The following is a 19,720-nucleotide window of genomic DNA, read 5'->3' as shown; positions in this document are numbered from 1 at the left end:
CGAGAACATCTTCATTTCGGTCCATGAGACAGCTTTGGGCGAATTGATCCATCAGCAACGTGCAACCAACCTGCTTCGCTCAAAGGGTCAGTGAGAGGATGGTGTCCTGCTCTTTCAGGCAACGGACCTCCTGGTGAGAAAAAGATAGTCTAAGACGCCTTTTCCGTTGCAACCACAACTGCGTTCGCACTATCTCTAACTCAATAGCCACTCCTAACAGCAATCCAGCCATACCCACAAGGTGTCTGCAGTTGACAACCCAGCTTTGCATACGGAGTATGTGATGATGATCTGGAGACATGCCGGACTTTGAGGTGGCCCGTTCACACCCATTCTAGGCCCACTAGCGAGGAAGTACCTCATAGAAAAGTGGCAATGATCAGCAAATGATCTTCCTAATCCTGTCCTGTGAACCCGCTCTCCTGGAACCGGATTTTCTAGCTGTGTATCAAACATGCTGATCACTTCTTAGCTATTCCCAACCGGGATGAATAAAATCAGCACTGTGCACTGCATGTCCAGTTCTTTCTTGTCATCCGCAAAAAAGTTCACTGGTACATCCAGAGGGATGACTAGTCGTTTGACAGGTAAAATTCAACGTGTACCAGGCATGGAAGCCGTCGGAGATTTTTCCTTCCTTGGCCCTTGGGATTCAGCTAGTGTGATGGTAGCTGAAATCCTGTCTTGTGCCAGAGTTTTGACCTTTGGGGCGCAAATAAAGCCACCATGCATGCTCAAATGTTTGACAATGCATGCCTATACTCCGTATATGCAGAGTCAACAAGGACTTCCTCTTCGGATCAGATGGAAATGGAAATCGCGGACTCGGCTAAGACACAACTGAAACTCCCGAGATTTCACACTGCTGGGAGCTGAGGCTGCGAGCATGGTTCAAGCATGGACGACCGGAAGTCCTCGCCTGCTATGCGTGGGGGGCGTGATGCATGGCTTCAAGGGCTCAAGCTCAAACGTCCAATGGACGAGAAGTTGGATTTGCAGGACACCATGCTTGTTCCTGTCGATTGCACCCGCATTTTTAGAGCCCCGGAGGGGAAGCAGCATATGTACCTACGGAGTAGTTCCTCGAGGGCGGCGGTTCTGCCTTCCGTTTAAGTCTAGATCGAAGCTTCAAGCAAGTCCTTACTCGTACCTCGCACCTTCTCCTTCATAAATTTCATAACGTGACTACTGTCTACATCAGATCCGTTAGAGTGGTGAAATAGCACAGCAATCTCAAACTTCGTTCCTGAGCACAGTCAAAGTCGACATTTGGTGACTAGGTAACTTGTGACTCCATCAAGTACCGAGTACAAGGTGACGAGACCAGTAACGTATGATACAAGCGACAATTATCGTACATACGACGTCCAAATACGGGACCATTCGAAGAGGCTCCAGTTGGACTTTTCCATGACCCGCAACATGTCCTCGTCTATCTCGCGTTCTTCTTGTTCTCCTCCACTCTCATCTTATGCAGAGTTTCCGCCCGTCTCCTCTCTCCGCCATAGATCTTTCTCCCTCGCTTATGCTCCCATAGCCCTTCGACCGCCTTGACTGTGACACCACTGCCGTGCGTGCCTGCAATGGGATGTGCCTGCTTGCCCTTGATGATGTATCCGTTTTTCAACGTAAAGCCATGCGGTTTTTTCAGGTCCGCGGTCGTCTGTCCTGGAGCCAGTTGGTACGTGGCGGACCCATTGGGCACATTGACGATCAGCTTCTGCATTCCAGGACTCCTTCCGATCGTGACGGGACCCGATATAGGATCTCCTGTCACGGGGTCCTTTTTCAGACTGGGTACTTCGACGACCCGTAGCTCTGCGACGCCATCCTTTACATGTTGAAAGTCACCTCCAATCCCAAACTCCCCTTTCCGAAACTTCTCTCGCCAGCGGAGTAGATACCTCCGTGTTCGCGGGGGATCGATGCCGCGTGTTTTCATCTGATTTGAGGTCAAGGTGAAGAGTTCTTCCCAGGACTCGATTTTGCTGGCGTGCTTGGAGAGTTCACGCCCGATGAGTTTGAGGAAGGTGGGCACATCGGGGACGAACGGTGTGGGAGCAGGGATGTAGCCGCCACCAGGCAAGCCGCGGTGTAATTGTCGTCGACATGGCGCGCAGACGTGAGATTGAGGTAGTATGGATTTTGATAGAGATGTAGACGGTCGGAGGAGGGAAGAAGCAAAGAGCGAGATTGCTCCATGAGGTTGTCGCGTGATCATAGTCGAAGGCGTTGTTTCTAAGAGACCCTCATCTGCAGGCAGCTATACTGGTAAGATCAAGACCGAGACGATTGCAGCTTGCAGCGTTCCGTGGTTGCGGTTGACGATAGACAAGAATTATTATTGGAAGTTTACGGATTGAGATGTGATGGCCGCAGACCGCAGACGAAAAAGTTGCCGCAAGGACACTTTTCCAGAACAGGAAGGGGGGATGCGCTGCCTTGTTCACTCAACTTACTTGGCCAGACCGAAGAAACCACGGAGCATACCTTCTCCCAGCGACAGAAGTTGAAAGCGCTCCCTCTCTCCTGTAGGTTGATCTTAGGGAATGCTTTACATGTGCAACCGAACGTAAATGTTCAAACGTGGAAGTTTGCTGTTGCAAAGACACTTGTTCGGAGTCTATTGTCCTGCGTTTGACTGGTTGGGTTCACAAGCTGTACAACACCTGCTGCCGCGGGCAGAATATTGGGTCTTTCCTGTTCTTCCTGAAACTATAGAACGCCCTTTCAGCGTGCGGTCCTTTGGAGGAGAAGCCAGAGCAGATGTCATGAACATATCCAGTCCCCCCTCAGGAGTCCTGGATAAGTGTATGCATCCACGGTTACGATTAAAGCGGCAGGCGATGGAACAGTCAACATGCCAAGCTTGCATTTGAGCCTCGTCCAACTTGGGGTTGCGATACTCGATTGTCTTGAAATCCAGCGCAAGCAAGTTCTACATGGGTAGCGGGATTGAATACACGAATAGATCTTCTCCTCAAGAATTGCAATTGCACCCTTGACCCCTAGTCTGCGCTCACAACATCAACAACGATCGCAGATATCAAAGCTCCTGGTCTTCCATTGCCACTTCCAAGCTCCCCTTGCTCCCACATCATACTCGCTCGATCCAAAGATGGCACCCTCATCAAACGCTCCGTCGCCTTTGATGCCACGGTCGCCATCGAATATAAACGCAAACATGTCACCATCAAAAGCAAAATCACTCGCAATGAGGAAGTCGATATCCAAACCTCAATCTTCAGCTCCTGGCCCACCTGCTCACCGACCACCTGCAGACTTCGATATGGCCGAGCAGATGAACGAGGATATCAGCGACAAGTATGTCAAAGGTTGGTATCAGATTTGCGTTCCCAGCCGTGCCCGAACTTACTGATGAGGTCCATAGGAAAGAAACTGGGCGAGGGAACATACGCCATTGTCTACAAAGGACATTTGAGATCAGATCCAAACACGCTTGTAGCCATCAAAAAGTTCAAAGTCGACCCTTCACAGCAACGCGAGGGACTCAATGTTGACACGATCCGCGAGATCAAATATCTCCAAGAAATCTCACATCCAAGCATCGTTGCCTTGCTAGACGTATTTTCCTCCAAGGACCAAAATATCAACATGGTCATTGAATACTTTCCCAACGGCAACTTGGAAGAGCTGATCCGCGACAAGACGGTGAGCTACGGTGCTGCCGATGTCAAGGCGTGGATGGGAATGCTGTGTCGTGCTATCTACTATTGCCATTCCAACTTCATCTTGCATCGAGATATCAAACCAAACAACTTGCTGATTGCCGCGGATGGGGAAGTGAAGCTGGCAGATTTTGGTCTGGCACGTTCCTTTGGTGATCCACGCTATCAAATGACTTCTGCGGTGATCACGCTTTGGTATCGTCCTCCGGAGTTGCTGTTTGGAGCGAGACAATACAGTGGTGCGGTCGACATGTGGAGCATTGGGATGGTCTTTGCGGAACTTCTCATTCGGAGACCATATGCAGCAGCCGATGTGGCTAATCAAGAAGTGCTGGCGACGGGTGGAGGAACAGTCGCCCAGCTCGACAAAATCTGCGAAGCTGTAGGAACACCAAACGAAGAGAACTGGCCAGGAGTTTCCAAATTGCGGGACTATTTCGACCTTGAAAAGAAAATTCCGGTGCGCGAGAAGCCGTTCTACATGCAAATGTTCCCAACGGCAGGGGCGGTTGGCGTCGATCTCCTCATGGCAATGCTAAAACTTGATCCACGGAAGAGAGTGACGGCAAGAGGGGCGTTGGAGCATGAGTGGTGGAGGATCGACCCTAGGCCGACCAGCAAGGAGAACCTTCCCAAGCAAGGCGGCGGCGCTTCGAAAATGGCTGCTGCGGAAGTGGCCGCCCCAGGGTTTGTCGACGAGAACAAGTTCAAGGGCGTGGCGAAGAAGCTTGATTTCGGAGCCGCATAGAAACATTGACACAGGTAAAGCCAGACCAGGTAAATGATCTAGTGTTGCGCTTGTACTTCTGTCAGTACGAGGGCTGGCTGGTGATGCACAACGCTGGAGCCTCAGGGGGTTTTGAAGACTGAGGCATCGGTCAAACACTCGCCTTCCATCTTCCGTCATCCTCACACTCAAAGAGCTCTCACTTGCGGCTCATTTGTCCACTGTCGGCACTTCATCACCACGAAGACGCCACTGACTACATCAAGACTCGGACCAAGGCATCTCTTCTTACAGCTAGCCTCTCACAGTGCCTTGCCTTCAGCTTCACCTTGGCTCGCAAAAGCCCATCTCACCACCACCCTCAGATCATGACAAACAGAGCACACATGGAGACCATTGTCATCTTGGAAAAGCCTGCCATCCTCGCCCCTGACTTGAGAACTTGCGGTAATGTTGGTGACTTAGTCTCCGCCATCAAAGACCTCAGACCAGAGAGTTTCAATGACATGGAGATCTTCTCGTACAGTCTTCACGGACCTGATGGTAGTCAGTTGTCACTGAATGGACCGTACTACGACCCTCAACGCCCTTTACCACGTCCTGTTGATTCAGTTCTCCGCATCTCGGCACGACCAACGGAAATGCAGTACGACCTTCTCATCCGTCTCCCTCACCAGGAATTTGCATCTCCATGGCCAGTGTGGGGTTGGGTTAGAGCGCAGTGGAACGATACTGGAAGACGACTTCAAGAGAGGATTCATGCGAAATATGGTATTCCATTGCACGACTCCATGCTTTCGTTCTGCGGCAGCAGTATCTTTGATACTATGAGCTTGTACGAGCAGAAGATCGTGAAAGGCTCCGCTGTCAGCGTCAAACTCAGCGCTCCGACCAAATATCAATTCAAGGAGGAACATATGATCTGTGTCTGGGCAATGATACCATGATAACATTGCTGGAAAAGATTGCCAAAAGAATAGATGAAAGCCTGGAACTCCTGCGCTTTGCGATCATCCGATGCACCGGCATCGTTGTAAACGAAGCAAAGGAGTGGTTGCCGGATCGGTCCAACATTTTCTCGGCAGACTGCACCGTAGGCACGGTGGAAGAGAATGGATTCCGAAGCGGGGATAGTATCAAGGTATACCGCCAGCAAGAGAGCGCGACCACGAGGAAGAGGAAGTTGGAGGAGACCTGGTAGCGCATGAGCCACAAAGTTGGAAAGGTGTTGATGAATGTCATGTCGGGATATTGCTGTAGGGACTGCCTGAGTTGCAAGGCCGAGGCTCTGTTCCTGCAGCATGGAATTGAAAGTCCATTGGAAGGCTACAACTAACTTACTTGGAAGGATTGGGCATGGCAGCACGGAAAAGCTGGTCAATAGCAGCCTGAGTTGGGAAATGAGCTGGGACATACCATTCCAGTTGTCAGTACGCTGAGAATATCAGACCAAGAGCTCTGTAAGGTTGCTCTTACAGGAAGGAGCGCTAGGGATACCATATTGTCGAGCTCTATGAGAGAAACGTGTTTCATAAGAGGCAGTAAGCAGTCTTCAGCAAAAATCAAGCAGCAATTGGCTCGCAGACAGAAATTGGGCTTTTCCTGCGTCACGAGGCATGATTCGCTCGTGATTATCAAAGGTCTTTTTGTGGATCATTCCTTCCTCGTCCATTGTACTTTTCTGGGGTTGTTCTTTGGTGTTGTCGATGATCATCTGAGGTGTACAGGTGACCTTGTAACCTCTTTGTCAGCCCCGTCTTCTTGTCTGTAAGTGAATGCAGCTGCTCTGTGCTCTTCCGTGTCTCCCATTCGATTTGACCAACTGTGACAGAGAGTGGCGTGAGTGACGCGGAGAGAGCGACGCTGGTCGTGGCAACCGTCAACAGCCACTTTGAGGTAGGAGTCTCCCTGTCGTGGACGTGAAATCCCTTTCTGGCTTCGTTGATACTGAATCATCTCCTCAATGTCCTCTCTGGGAGAATCCCAACGGCCTGCCAAAACTCGCGAGCATCCAGCTTCCTACCCAGTGCGTCGAGCGGCCTCGGCAGCGCCTTGACGCCCTTGTCCTGCATCAAGTCCATGACCCAACGTCTATACTTTCTTCTCTCTGCGAGTTTCGTCTGCTGTTCCGCGCCTTCCTCGTCTCTGTGACTGTCTTCGCTCGAGTCCCCGCTGAAATCCCACACGACGCTCCACCAGTCGTAGCAGACGCAGTCGGCCACAATCCATCTCCTGCCAAACAGCTTCTCTGTTGTTGGCGACCACTCGCCGCTGGCGTTCTTGTCGGTCTCCGCGCGATCTGCCTCGATGACCCCCACCACCGCACCTGCAACGTCCGACCCGTGGATCAGGTGCAACGCACCTTTCTCACCGAGCTGGTCCTTGGTCTTTGCCACCCGCGCGATCCAGTTGCCCGGCTGCCTCTGTGCGCCATATAACCCCGCAAGGTTCAGCACGCATCCGCCCAGCGAGGTGAGCTCGTCCTCTGCGATTCCCCGCTCATTGGACGGGTCAATGGGCGAGTGGCTATCGACGAAATTTGGGGACGTCCATATCCCCGTGCTGCCGAGCTGGATCCATTTCGTCTCTGTAATCGTCGTCGTCGTAGTGATGCCGCCTGCCCGCGCATTCCGTTCATCGTCGCCTTGCCGATTAACTATCGCGGGTGTGTCACTTGTCCTGCGGTCACAGTGTTGCCCATGCGTCGCTGCGTACATGCTCACCAGCTTCCTCGACGGCCCTTTCCCCTTCAGTGGGAAGGTGATCAGGACATAGTCCGCGAGTGGAAGCCGCTTGATGGCGTCCTCCAGGTTGTCCGAATCTTGGTCGAATTTGAAAGGGATCGTGCCTACACGCCCGTCGGTCGTGGTGGCCGCATATGTAATGTCGGCCTTTTGTTTGAGGAGCGGCTCGAGAAATTGCCACGTCCAGCCGGCACCGAGGACGAGGAGCGTAACTTTTCCTGTGGCAGAGGTGGGTGCAGTCAAGTTGGAGCGGGAGGGAGAAGTCATGATCACATTTGTAGTACATATATGAACCATTAAGAAAGGTCAGGGTGAATGAGCTTGTAAGAAAACTATACAAGTCGGCACCGGCCACTAGATGAATGTCAAAACCCCGCCCCGCATTTCGCTGTCGTCAACGACGGAAGACATCCCATTCCCTCAAACCTGCTTGTTGTATCCGACGAAGAGCAAGAAACAATGACCATCTCACCCTCGTCATCCTTGCCCAGCTCTTCGATTGCAGTCATTGGCGCCGGCCTGACGGGTCTTTCCATCACCTTGTCTCTTTTGCACCACCAGCTCTCCGACCCTTCCAACATCACCGTCTACGACTTCCGCCACGCCGACACCCCCGACCCGGCCAACTCATCCGGCGTGGTCCTCACGCCCAACGGTCTGCGCGTGCTCGACTCACTGGGTGTCCTCGCGCAGATCTCATCGAAATGCTGGCTCTCCGAGTATCGCACGTACAAGAACGAACGTGACGAGACGACCCGAAAGACACTCATCACCAACGAGGCACTCTACGGGTACAAGAACCACCGGTTATGGCGGCGGATCTTAGTGGAAACGATGCTGGCCATGGTGAGGGAGCGAGGCGTCAGGGTATGTTGGGGGGCGAGGTTCGAAGGTGTAGTGAACGAAGACGAAGGCGGTGTCAGTTTCAAGGTCGACGGGCGGGTTGAATCAGTTGGAATGTTGATCGGAGCCGATGGGATTCACTCCTCGGTGAGGAAATATGTCAGTCCAGACGATCCCGGCCCCGAGTACACGGGAGTCGCAGGTGTCTTGAGCCATATCCCCTGGAACTCCGTTGAGTGGCCGTACGAGAACTACGAGCGCGCATGCACGATTCAGGGAAAGCCGGGAGCATTGGTCCTGATGCCTGAAGACCGGGAAGGAAGCATAGTCATGGTTGCAATGCAGGTCAGAATGGAAGACCGTAGCCGTGAGGTGTGGGAAACGCTTGCGCAGGACAAAGAGTTTCTGCGTGATTTCTATCTAAACACTCGAGACAAATGGGAGAGCTCAACAGCAAAAGGGATCATTGACGCTGTCTGTCGACATGTCGACACAACCTTTCTGTGGCCCTTCATGCGAATGGCACCGTTGAAAAAATGGTATTCGGAAAAAGCTGGCAGGGTCCTGATCATGGGCGATGCCGCTCACGCATTGCCCCCAAGCAGTGGCCAGGGTGTGAATCAGGCCTTGGAGGACGTGTACGTTCTAACGCGGGTGCTACTTTTACTCAAGTCGAGGCCGACACTGGAGCTCAAGAATGTATTGGCGTTCTGGCAATCCCTGCGTCAGGCACGTGTGGATGCAGTCTTTGACTGGGCAACAAACAAGACCAATGTCCAGCGATTACCTATGGCGGACAGAGAAAAGCTCGTGCGCGAGGGGAAGGTGGTAGATGCGAGTAGTGTTGACAACTTTGACGATATGCGGTGGCTGTATCAGCCCGACACTGACAATATTATTGACACATGGATAGTCCATCAGGTATGATAGCCGAGGTGGACAAGCTCTGGGTCAACGACAGGGCTGGTATCGTTTGTTCCTTGACCTTCAAAATGTGAAGAGAAACCTCGTATCAAATCCGTGGATCAGTTTCATGTTTGCCGCATGTGACAATATTGGCCTCTATGTATTGAGGTCCCACTCCTAAGGTTGAAGGACTGTCGAGCCCCTTACAAGGCACCTAAAGGTCATACCCGACAACGGCATGGGAAGGTCGAAGGCAGGCTCGTGGGCAGCAGAGAGACCGGGCTGGACGGAGTGGGAGTTGATTTTGTAATTGCAGTTGGCGCTTCGCCAAAGCGAGGATTGTTTTTCATGTGGCAACTCCCCTGCATGACAAACAATGAGGTCTATGGGAAGTGTCCAGAGACCAAGGTAGATGGCTGGAGCAAAGATTCATTCGGTGTGACGGTTAGAGGATCTTTGTTCGCACAGGTGCCCTCTAAACTGATAGCACTTTAATTATTCCTTCCCGAGACGCGTCGCGTTACGCGTCTCATCTCGCACCATCATTGGCGGATTTGTGGCTTTCTTCGAATGACGCCTGGTTTGTCTTTGATGTTCTCAGCCCACAGAGACTTTTAACAACCCATAGATTTTTCGTTGCAGACAGGATTGTGGGACTTCCCTCTATGGCTTCTGCGCAGAAGAAGCAGCAGACGATATCTTCCTTCTTCAAGAGGCCTCCCTCAACTCCCACACCCAAAGATCGTCCGCAAATCGCCACAGAAGTAGATGATGAAGATGATGGGCTGGTACTGCCAATACCCAAGAGACGCCGCATCACACCTGCCGGAGAGGATAATGACAAGACTGGACATGTCGAAGAGGTGGAAGACGAAGAACCTGCTATACCGCTGAGACCCGTCGTTGCCAATGGACAAACTCTCGGCACGACTGACTCCCAAGCATCCAACAGGACAGCGAAATACGTTTATTCTTCGTCCCCTCAGCAAGAAAACCAGGATACAGAGGAAGTCAGTGGTGTGGAAAAAAGACGAAGAGACGAACTACATCGGAAGTTTGTGAAGAAGTTGGGAAAGCCAGACAGCATCGCCGAAATCAAACGGCGAAACCGGCTGCTCGAAGATGACACTGCGGACCAGGACAATGATGATGGAGAGGACGAGCCTGTGGATGAGGCACCTAAATCGACTTCTCGAACCAAGAAAAGTGGCAATAAGTTGACGCCGATGGAAAAACAAGTTTTAGAGATCAAGAGAGCGCACATGGACACCTTGCTTGTGGTCGAAGTGGGTTACAAGTTCCGTTTCTTTGGCGAAGACGCCAGAATTGCGGCCAAAGAACTCAGCATCGTTTGTATACCGGGGAAATATCGATACGATGAACATCCATCAGAGGCACACCTGGATCGTTTTGCCTCTGCAAGTATCCCGGTTCATCGACTGCATGTGCATGTCAAGAGATTAGTTGCTGCCGGTCACAAAGTTGGTGTTGTCCGACAACTTGAGACTGCAGCATTGAAAGCCGCTGGCGACAACAGAAATGCACCTTTCGTGAGGAAGCTCACGAATCTGTACACAAAGGGCACTTATATCGACGACATCGAAGGTATCGAAGAGGATAGTCGAGGAAGTCCTGCCCCACAGTCTGCGTCGACTGGCTTTCTACTTTGCATGACAGAGGTCAACGTCAAAGGCTTTGGTAACGACGAAAAAGTCCACGTCGGCCTGGTAGCAGTCCAACCTGCCACAGGCGATATTGTTTACGATGATTTTGAGGACGGTTTCATGCGGAGCGAAATCGAGACGAGGCTGCTTCACATTGCCCCCTGTGAGTTCCTCATCGTGGGCGAGCTCTCAAAAGCGACTGAGAAGCTTGTTGTCCATCTTTCCGGCAGCAAGACCAATGTTTTCGGCGACAAGATTCGGGTTGAGCGAGTCGCGAAGCAGAAGACAATGGCAGCTCAAGCACACAGCCAAATATCGACCTTTTATGCGGAAAGGCTCAAAGACTCCCGATCAGATACAGACAAGGCGGTGAAAATCTTCGATAAAATCATGGGTCTGCCGGAAAACGTGTCCATCTGCCTCTCTGCAATGATCACACACTTATCTGAATATGGTCTCGAGCATGTCTTCCAGCTGGCCAAGTATTTCCAGCCGTTTTCCGCTCGATCCCACATGCTGCTCAATGGCAATACCCTGACGAGTCTCGAGATCTACTTGAATCAGACAGACCATTCCACGAAAGGTAGTCTGTACTGGATGATGGATCGGACTCAGACCAAATTCGGCGGCAGGCTGCTACGGAAGTGGGTCGGACGGCCGTTGCTAGATGTACAAAGCATTGAAGATCGACTCAACGCTGTGGAAGAGCTACTGAACCCTGACAAAGTCGCGCAGGCGGACAAATTGAGACGTGTCTTGTCGAAGATTAGAACCGACTTGGAGAAGAGCCTTATTCGGATTTACTACGGCAAGTGTACACGACCAGAGTTATTAAACGTTCTTCAGTCACTACAGATGTTGGCAACCGAATTCGCGTATGTGACAGACGCAGCATCTACTGGCTTCGCCTCGGATCTGATCTCTTCTGCAATGGTCTCTCTCCCCGTCATCTTGACAGAGGTTGTGGGATATCTGGACAAGATCAATCTTCAAGCTGCCAAGTCAGACGACAAGTACGCCTTCTTCCAGGACGCTTCAGAGACAGAGGCCATTTCGGAACACAAATGCGGCATCGCGGGCGTTGAGCATGACCTTGACCAATTCCGATCAACTGCAGCCGAGAAGTTGGGCAAGAAAAAGCCAGTCGACTACGTGGCTGTGGCAGGCATCGATTATCTGATCGAGGTTGAAAACAACTCTCCCACGATCAAGAAAGTGCCAGCATCCTGGGCAAAGATTTCGGGCACCAAGAAGGTGTCTCGGTTTCATCCGCCAGAAATCGTCAAGCTTCTGCGAGAGAGGGACCAGCATAAGGAGTCTCTTGCGGCTGCTTGTGATGAAGCTTTCAGGGATATGCTAGCCGACATCAGCACAAAGTATCAGCTTTTCCGCGACACAATCCAAAGTCTGGCAACCTTGGACTGCCTACTGTCATTGGCAAATATCGCGTCCCAGCCAGGCTACGTACGTCCCAGCTTTACACCTGACACCCGAATCGAAGTACAAGGCGCCCGCCATCCTATGGTTGAGCAACTCCTCATGGATTCTTATGTGCCCAATGACATCTCCATCTCCCAAGACTCGACACGGGCTCTCCTAGTGACAGGGCCCAATATGGGCGGCAAATCGTCCTATGTCCGTTCTGTAGCCCTCATTGCCATAATGGCACAAATCGGTTCTTTCGTTCCGGCGACGTCCGCCACACTGGGTATTCTAGACGCGGTATTCACGCGCATGGGCGCTTTTGACAACATGATGTCCGGTGAATCAACCTTCATGGTCGAACTCAGCGAAACAAGTGACATTCTGAAACTCGCCACGGACCGCAGTCTGGTAGTGCTGGATGAATTGGGCAGAGGAACGAGCACGCATGACGGTGTCGCAATTGCCGCGTCCGTGCTTGATTACCTCCTAAGAGAGCGGAAGTGTTTGACACTGTTTATCACCCATTATCAGATGCTGTCCCGCATGGCCGATGGGTTTCCGAACGGAGAACTCAAAAACGTCCACATGCGTTTCACCGAGACGAATGACGAAAACATTACCTTTCTCTACGAAGTAGGTGAAGGTGTGGCGCACCGCAGCTACGGTCTGAACGTGGCAAGGCTGGCGAATTTGGGCGAGAGTGTGATTGATGTCGCGCGACAGAAAAGTCGGGAGCTGGAAGAGGCAACGAGACACAGACAATTGGGGGGACTTGCCAGAGCGCTGGTGCAAGGATCAAGGGACAGCGGGCACAAAAAGCAAGTGGAAGGTGGGAGCCTGGATGTGTTGGTGGAGGGTATTGAGACGCTTTAAGCGAATGACCGGCAGGAATGAACGAGGACACCGTAGTGTTTGAAAGTCGTGGTACAAAGAATCAATGTGAGGGATGAGTCTGGGTGTGATTCAAGTGTCTGGCCAGCCAGCCAATACTGTACATTCTGATCAGAGCATCATCTACATGTGCTGCTCAATGCAAAACTGTCTTCTCTCATATGAACTTCTGACCACATTGAAGAGGACAAGCAGCTCACGACTCCCCCCTGCTGCCCACAAACTCAATCGTCCATTCATCACAACCTCGTAGAGCATCAGCGTAGAGACCCGCTGCTCTGTCATTCATGTAAGCATGACCAGTGGACACTACACCTACGCAATGAAGTCTCCCTGCACAATGTTCGCACTCGCGTTCGGTAATCCAATCACGGCGATTCCAGCCGGGATCCTGGTGGATCGGGCGTTGAAGCAGGCAAACACGGCAAGCTTTGCCAGAGAAGGACAACTCCTGAATATGCCGGTCATGACCACATCATCCACCTGTGTGACAAAGGACAGGTCAATGTCTTTCAGAAAAGGATACTGCTTGACACCGTCGAAGACTTCGAGGAGCGCAGAGTGAGAGATGTGACGACAAGCCTTGAGGTTGAGAGTTGCGAGACGCGAACCGGAATGGGCCATGAGCGCCGGGAACGCGAGGGAGCCAAAGCCAATGGGTTCGTCTTGCGGACCTTCAGGGTTCGTATTGTCGATGTCGCGGTTGTCGGACAGGTCGGCGTAGAGCAGAGGACGGAAGTTGCAGTTGCTACCAAAGAGGTCGGCGAAGACACGGTCCGTGCAGATGCTGCTCCCTCGAATACGCAACTTGCACAGGTTTGGACATTGCTCCCTGATGGCTTCAATGACATTGTCGTCGAGTTCTTGGAAGTCTTCTAGACAAAGAGTTCGGAGATTGGCACCGAGAGAGGTGATGAGTTTGACCAGGATCTCTGAGGATGTCTCCTGCGCGATGCTGCCAAGCGTGAGGTGTTCGAGACTTCGCAAAGAGCAGAGCGCGTCGATCGACACCTCACTCATGTGAGAACAAGACCGCAACTTGAGTCTCTTGAGTCTCTGACATTTGTCCGTCAGTACCGCGACTGTTTCGTCCCTCAATGAGTCATTGAGTTCCGATAGCTTGAGACTTTCGAGCTGAGGTCCAAGTGAGTTGAAGAGTACAACCCAGGCGCTGTCCGAGACCAGGTTTGTCGCACCGAGCTGGAGATGACGAATCTTCTTACATTTGTCGGCCATATACAGAAGTGGTTCATCTTTCAGCTGACCTGCAAAGCGCAAGTTAACAATCTCGACTTGTGGCATCAGTGCAAAGATCTTCTGGAAATCTTCTTGCTCCAGTTTGCCGCAATCATATACGATAATACGGTCGACGTCAGGGCGAAGGAAGAGTTCGAGGATGCGAGGAGTCAGGACTCTCCGTTTTGAGAAAATCTGGCTCAGCCGATCCAACAGGTTTTGCGGCATATCACCAAATTCCTCAATATCGTTGACAACATCGGCGACCTTACGAACGCACATGTCGGCGAGGCTTTTGGCACCTGGTTTGACGTCTCCCATCATCCGATCGCTCTCTGTCTGCCGACGTCGACCTCTGGGGACAGCAGTTCTCTTTTTCTTCGCCTGAGCATCTTTCTTTTCCTCCTCCTTCAGTTCCTTGGAGCATTTGGTGCACAACAGACCACCGTCAGGCCCAGTCCTACTGTAAGGTGTGACGGTAAATCTCTTTTCACATATCTCACAGTTTTCAAGTTGGCCGGGTAAGGGTTTTGCTTTGGCCATCATGGCTCTGGCGATTTCATCGTCGTCCATTTCGAAGTCGCTGCCTTCCTCCATTTCACGTTCCATTTTCCGTTTCTTGAACTCCTTGCTCTGTTTGATCTTCATCAGAGCCATCTCTTGTTTTCTCTTGCGCTTCTTGCGCTCGACAGGATCCTCGCTGCCATCATCGGAGGCGTCTTCTTGCTCCACGTCGGCATTTTCTGTACCTTCTTGCGCCTCTCGCTCCGCGTTGGCAAGACGTTGTTGGTAATCCTGTTGGATCTGGTGAGCCGAGATATTGTGGGAGGCAAGAAAGTCTGTGAGGGCAGACTGGGGCCCGCGGATACGATTGAGTGCAGCAGCACGCCGAGTCGCCCTATATTCAGTGTCAGTGCAAACGAGGCTGCTAATCCAGGGGCATCGACGAACATTGTGAAAAGTTCTATTGGTGGCAAATCTCAGTTTAAGCAACGCTACGGAAACAGGTAGGTGGGAGGATATTAGTAGTTGAAGAGAAACCTAAACTAAGCCAAACCAGCAGATTCTGCTTGGAGCTTTCAAGCCTTTGAACAAAAATCCATTCATTGCTCAAGGCAGAAGCATCAGCGAGCAGCAAGTGGTGAGGGGCATTCCCCCTTGGCGCGGTTGGAGGCGCGTTGAATTGAAAACGCGATCCGTGGTCACATGAACCTTTCAGAGGGATCACTGCAGGCAAACCGGGACAAATACAGCTTGGCAGGTCAGGGCTCCTGCCGCCGCCGCTTTATCAGACAAAGCCACCTCCCCAAGCTTTGTTGAGATGCTGCTTTTGTCTGGAGAAAACCACTTAACGCGTCCCCACGCGCCGGAATCCAGGCAGAAAACACGCTAAATCTAGATCTTTATCGATTGTGCCTCGATCTCTTTCTGGAGCAATATTCAATCAAGCCTCACCCTTTCCGTTGACTTCTGCCATTGCTCTCCTCCTCAACGTCCACCATGGGGCCTCGTGATCGTCCTACGAGATCTGCGGCCTCCTCAAGGGCTCCTTGTAAGTATATTCTCAAACAATGCCGTACTGACCACCGACTGACCGATGCCCGCAGCCTCAAGAATCGCCACTGAAAAGTCGACCCCTTCACGCACCAGAGCACCCTCTAAGCGAACCATCAATCGAAGCCGAGGCAAACCTTCTGCATCTGCAGTCAAGGAGATCCCAGACACTGACGACGACGATATCTCTGTCACTGCTTCTACCGCAAAAGGCGCATTCCAAGGAGTCTATCTCTCCAATAATGACTCTGCTCCTGCAAAACGCCGTGGCCGGTTGTCTGAGTCAACGGCCCCTTCTTCTATCGCCGATCCGATGGACTCGCCTGATTACGAGACCCCAGGAACCAGTACTGTCCCAACCCCTGATCCAGGCACGTCAAAAGCGAAAGTTGGAGCTACAGCCAGGGCTTTGCAACTTGAGTCTTCCGAGTTTTCTCTCCGTGGGAGGACTGCTTCTTCTCGAAAGCGAAACATCAATGAAATAACGGATTTGGATTTCGAGGACACCGATGCACAACTCGCGGCAGAACTACAGAGAGAGGAGTACAAGGTAGTGGCAGATTCAGAGGAGAGTGATGATGAACCCCTATCCAAACGCCGTCGTACCAGGTCATCCATCATCGACCTGACGGACGATGATGACGATGAAATCCCTCGCGCCAACACTCGTCAGCGTCGAGCCAAACTCCCTCTCCGTAATCAAAATTCTTCCACTGCTGCCGTTGGGGCGTTGAATGACAGTTCCGGGCTTTCCTCAGCGGCCTCGACTCCCGATTCAGAATTGTCCGATTTCACCCTACCACCCGTGTCAGGGGGCTCGGCAGACCTTAGTGAGGTCGATGACGATGACGAAGATGTTCAACCACCGTGGACTAGAGGCAGTCGTTCGTCACTCGATTGGACAAAGATGACCCAAGACGAGATTATGTTCTGGGCAGATCCCACGAAGCGACGTCAATTGAGGGAACGCAAACGCTTGGAAAAGGCGCATCCAGAAATCAAGACCATGTGGACGGACCTGGCCAAGATCCCAGTCATCAAGCCCGTGCGAGCGCCACAACCGGCTGGGATCAGTCGTAAGTTGAAGCCCTTCCAGCTTGAAGGCTTGGACTGGATGATCAAACAGGAAAAGTCTCAGTGGAAAGGGGGCTTGCTTGGTGATGAGATGGGGATGGGAAAGACCATCCAGGCTGTTAGTCTTATCATGTCCGACTATCCCGCGAAAGCTCCGAGCCTGGTGATTGTCCCTCCTGTGGCCCTCATGCAATGGCAGTCGGAGATCAAAGAATACACCAGTGGAAAGCTGAAGGTGCTGGTTTATCACTCTTCCGCCAACCCGAAATGCAAGCTTCTCACGGTCAAAGACCTGAAAAAGTACGATGTCATCATGGTCTCCTATTCTGGCCTGGAGTCGATGTACCGAAAGGAGCAGAAGGGATGGTCTCGGGGTGATGGAATTGTCAAAGAGGACAGCGTGTTGCACTCGATCAAATATCATCGATTGATCCTCGACGAGGCCCACAGCATCAAGCAGCGCACCACCGGCGTGGCAAGAGCCTGCTTTGCTCTGAAAGCTACCTACAAATGGTGCTTGTCTGGCACACCTGTTCAGAATCGTATTGGCGAGTTTTTCTCGCTCCTCCGGTTCCTCGAGATTCATCCATTCGCATGTTATTTTTGCAAGACATGTGATTGTCGTGAACTGCACTGGTCCCAGGATGAATCGAAGAGATGCGTCAAATGCAAGCATAGTGGCTTTAACCACGTCTCTGTGTTCAACCAGGAGATTCTCAATCCGATCACCCAGGCGGACAATCAAAATCTCAGAAAGGACGCTCTGGACAAGTTGCGTTTGATCACCGACCGCATCATGCTTCGTCGAATGAAGCGAGACCACACTTCCTCGATGGAGCTCCCACCCAAAGAGATCGTTATCCACAACGAGTTCTTTGGAGAAATCGAACGCGACTTCTCGCAAAGCATCATGTCTAACTCGACACGCAAATTCGACACGTACGTCTCGCAGGGGGTCATGTTGAACAACTACGCCAACATCTTTGGTCTCATCATGCAGATGAGACAAGTCGCCAACCACCCTGATTTGATCTTGCGCAAGAACGCAGAAGGCGGGCAGAATGTTCTCGTCTGCTGCGTCTGCGACGAGCCTGCGGAGGATGCCATCCGTTCTCGGTGCCATCACGAATTCTGTCGTCAATGTGCCAAGTCATACGTCCAGTCCTTCGCTGGTAGTGCCTACGGAGGCTCTGAGGAAGACGCAGATTGTCCGAGATGCCACATCCCCTTGGTGATAGACTGGGACCAGCCGGAAATCGAGCAGGACGAAGACAACGTCAAGAAGTCATCCATCATCAACCGCATCAAGATGGAAGATTGGACCAGCTCTACAAAGATTGAGATGCTCGTGTATGACCTGTACAAGCTCCGCAGCAAGAAACAGACGCACAAGTCGATTGTGTTTTCGCAGTTCACCAGCATGTTGCAACTCGTTCAGTGGCGTTTGCAGAAGTCAGGGTTCAGCACGGTCTTGTTGGATGGAAGCATGACTCCCGCGCAGAGACAGAAGACGATCGACCACTTCATGAGCAACGTCGATGTGGAGGTCTTCCTCGTCTCACTCAAGGCAGGTGGTGTCGCCCTGAACTTGACCGAGGCCAGCAGAGTTTACATTGTCGATCCGTAAGTAGCAGCTGATTTCCTTTCCCTTGACTCCCCCCGCTGACTGAATTTGGTACAGATGGTGGAACCCTGCTGCCGAATGGCAGTCTGCGGATCGGTGCCATCGAATCGGCCAACGTCGACCTTGCGTCATCACGCGGCTGTGTATCGAAGACTCGGTCGAATCACGAATGGTATTGCTTCAGGAGAAGAAGGCCAACATGATCAATGGAACGGTGAACAACGACCAGGTCGCACTTGACAAACTGACGCCGGAGGACATGCAGTTCTTGTTTCGTGGTTCATGAGGACGAGTAGGGTTAAATGTCTTTGGCAGGGAACAAGGACACATGTGATGTTTGATGACTGGCGGTGTTGGTGGCTCCCAACATCACGCAATATACTTGCCTGGGAGCAAGACACTGGCGAGTCACGTCCCGTCTGAAATCAGTTGGCGAGCACACGTCTCAGCTGAAGACGCAACACGATGCGCTGAGTCGAGTTTGCTGACGATACGTCTTTTTTCTTTCGACATTTGCATTCTTACGAAGCTTTCACACACACACACACACACACCCAGGCGGGCAGATTCTAGTTAGGGACTTGTTATGCGTTTGCTGTGCTCTAACGAAGAAAAGCATTACAGACAGGGGCTGGAGAGTCGAGAGCGCTGTTCGCCGTCGCTGTTGCTTGACGAGATCCAAGATACCACAAACACAGAAGAAGTAGAATCCAAAAAGTTGTTACAGCGTCTGCCAAGTTCTACAGACACCAGGAGTCACCCTGTAGATTGCAAATGGTTGAGCTTTTGTAGGACGCGTGATAGAATGAGTAGATAGTCTACTTTCGTACTCTTTTCTCCCTTATGTCAAGTACAAAGCACTCACTCGTCCACGTTGTATTCCTGGGAAATGGACACACGCTTCAAAAGTCCCCGGGTTTCCAATCCATAAAGAGAGCAACGATGCCCTCGTGGTCCAAGGAGGACGAGATGAGCAGCGCAAAATCAACGACGACCGGCTTGAGCAGCCTAGGCCTGGCAATACCCAAGAAAATAGCCAGCAAATCATGGAGCATTGTCTCAACAAATGGAAAACGTTTCTACGACCTCGATTCGCACATCTATTCAGCAATATCTCGTCTCGGTCGTCTCAATGTAAGTCAGTGAGAATGAGAATGCCTCTCCACTCGCCAACGCCCTTGAATCCTGAGGCTCAGCTCGACCGTGAGCTCAGGAAGTCACCCTTCCTCCACTCAGATACACAGGTAAAACACTCACAAAAGATCTGGTCTAATAGGTATTGACTCCGTTCATGACTCGCAATCTCGTAAACGTAAACAAAGGCCGGGCCGTTGTCTGGAATA

General features: G+C 51.7%; 8 protein-coding genes across 8 annotated transcripts; 5 read left to right on the top strand and 3 right to left on the bottom strand.

The window, feature by feature from the left end:
* Positions 1-1,432: 1,432 nt before the first annotated feature.
* AYO21_03647 (hypothetical protein) lies at positions 1,433-2,221 on the bottom strand (the record flags this gene model as incomplete). Its single annotated transcript, XM_022653621.1, has 1 exon — positions 1,433-2,221. The coding sequence occupies one exon, from the start codon at positions 2,219-2,221 to the stop codon at positions 1,433-1,435; it is 789 nt and encodes a 262-aa protein (XP_022514145.1).
* A 963-nt stretch (positions 2,222-3,184) lies between these two features.
* AYO21_03646 (hypothetical protein) lies at positions 3,185-4,437 on the top strand (the record flags this gene model as incomplete). Its single annotated transcript, XM_022653620.1, has 2 exons — positions 3,185-3,335; positions 3,392-4,437. 2 exons carry the CDS (start codon positions 3,185-3,187, stop codon positions 4,435-4,437), a joined length of 1,197 nt encoding a protein of 398 aa, XP_022514144.1.
* Positions 4,438-4,802: 365 nt separating this feature from the next.
* Positions 4,803-5,617, top strand: AYO21_03645 (hypothetical protein; the record flags this gene model as incomplete). The annotated part of the gene is made up of 2 exons (XM_022653619.1): positions 4,803-5,342; positions 5,381-5,617. 2 exons carry the CDS (start codon positions 4,803-4,805, stop codon positions 5,615-5,617), a joined length of 777 nt encoding a protein of 258 aa, XP_022514143.1.
* A 751-nt stretch (positions 5,618-6,368) lies between these two features.
* Positions 6,369-7,427, bottom strand: AYO21_03644 (hypothetical protein; the record flags this gene model as incomplete). The annotated part of the gene is made up of 1 exon (XM_022653618.1): positions 6,369-7,427. One exon carries the CDS (start codon positions 7,425-7,427, stop codon positions 6,369-6,371), a length of 1,059 nt encoding a protein of 352 aa, XP_022514142.1.
* A 192-nt stretch (positions 7,428-7,619) lies between these two features.
* Positions 7,620-8,930, top strand: AYO21_03643 (hypothetical protein; the record flags this gene model as incomplete). Its single annotated transcript, XM_022653617.1, has 1 exon — positions 7,620-8,930. The coding sequence occupies one exon, from the start codon at positions 7,620-7,622 to the stop codon at positions 8,928-8,930; it is 1,311 nt and encodes a 436-aa protein (XP_022514141.1).
* A 644-nt stretch (positions 8,931-9,574) lies between these two features.
* AYO21_03642 (hypothetical protein) lies at positions 9,575-12,871 on the top strand (the record flags this gene model as incomplete). Its single annotated transcript, XM_022653616.1, has 1 exon — positions 9,575-12,871. The coding sequence occupies one exon, from the start codon at positions 9,575-9,577 to the stop codon at positions 12,869-12,871; it is 3,297 nt and encodes a 1,098-aa protein (XP_022514140.1).
* Positions 12,872-13,204: 333 nt separating this feature from the next.
* On the bottom strand, positions 13,205-15,078 carry AYO21_03641 (hypothetical protein; the record flags this gene model as incomplete). Its single annotated transcript, XM_022653615.1, has 2 exons — positions 13,205-15,023; positions 15,047-15,078. The coding sequence occupies 2 exons, from the start codon at positions 15,076-15,078 to the stop codon at positions 13,205-13,207; spliced, it is 1,851 nt and encodes a 616-aa protein (XP_022514139.1).
* Positions 15,079-15,625: 547 nt separating this feature from the next.
* On the top strand, positions 15,626-18,663 carry AYO21_03640 (hypothetical protein; the record flags this gene model as incomplete). Its single annotated transcript, XM_022653614.1, has 3 exons — positions 15,626-15,677; positions 15,733-18,376; positions 18,435-18,663. 3 exons carry the CDS (start codon positions 15,626-15,628, stop codon positions 18,661-18,663), a joined length of 2,925 nt encoding a protein of 974 aa, XP_022514138.1.
* Between the last annotated feature and the right edge of the window lie 1,057 nt (positions 18,664-19,720).

This window comes from Fonsecaea monophora (genome assembly GCF_001642475.1).
Source record: "Fonsecaea monophora strain CBS 269.37 chromosome Unknown Scaff18, whole genome shotgun sequence".
NCBI lineage: Eukaryota > Fungi > Ascomycota > Eurotiomycetes > Chaetothyriales > Herpotrichiellaceae > Fonsecaea > Fonsecaea monophora.
Note: the sequence above shows the minus strand (reverse complement) of the source record. Positions and strands in the feature narration are given on the sequence as shown.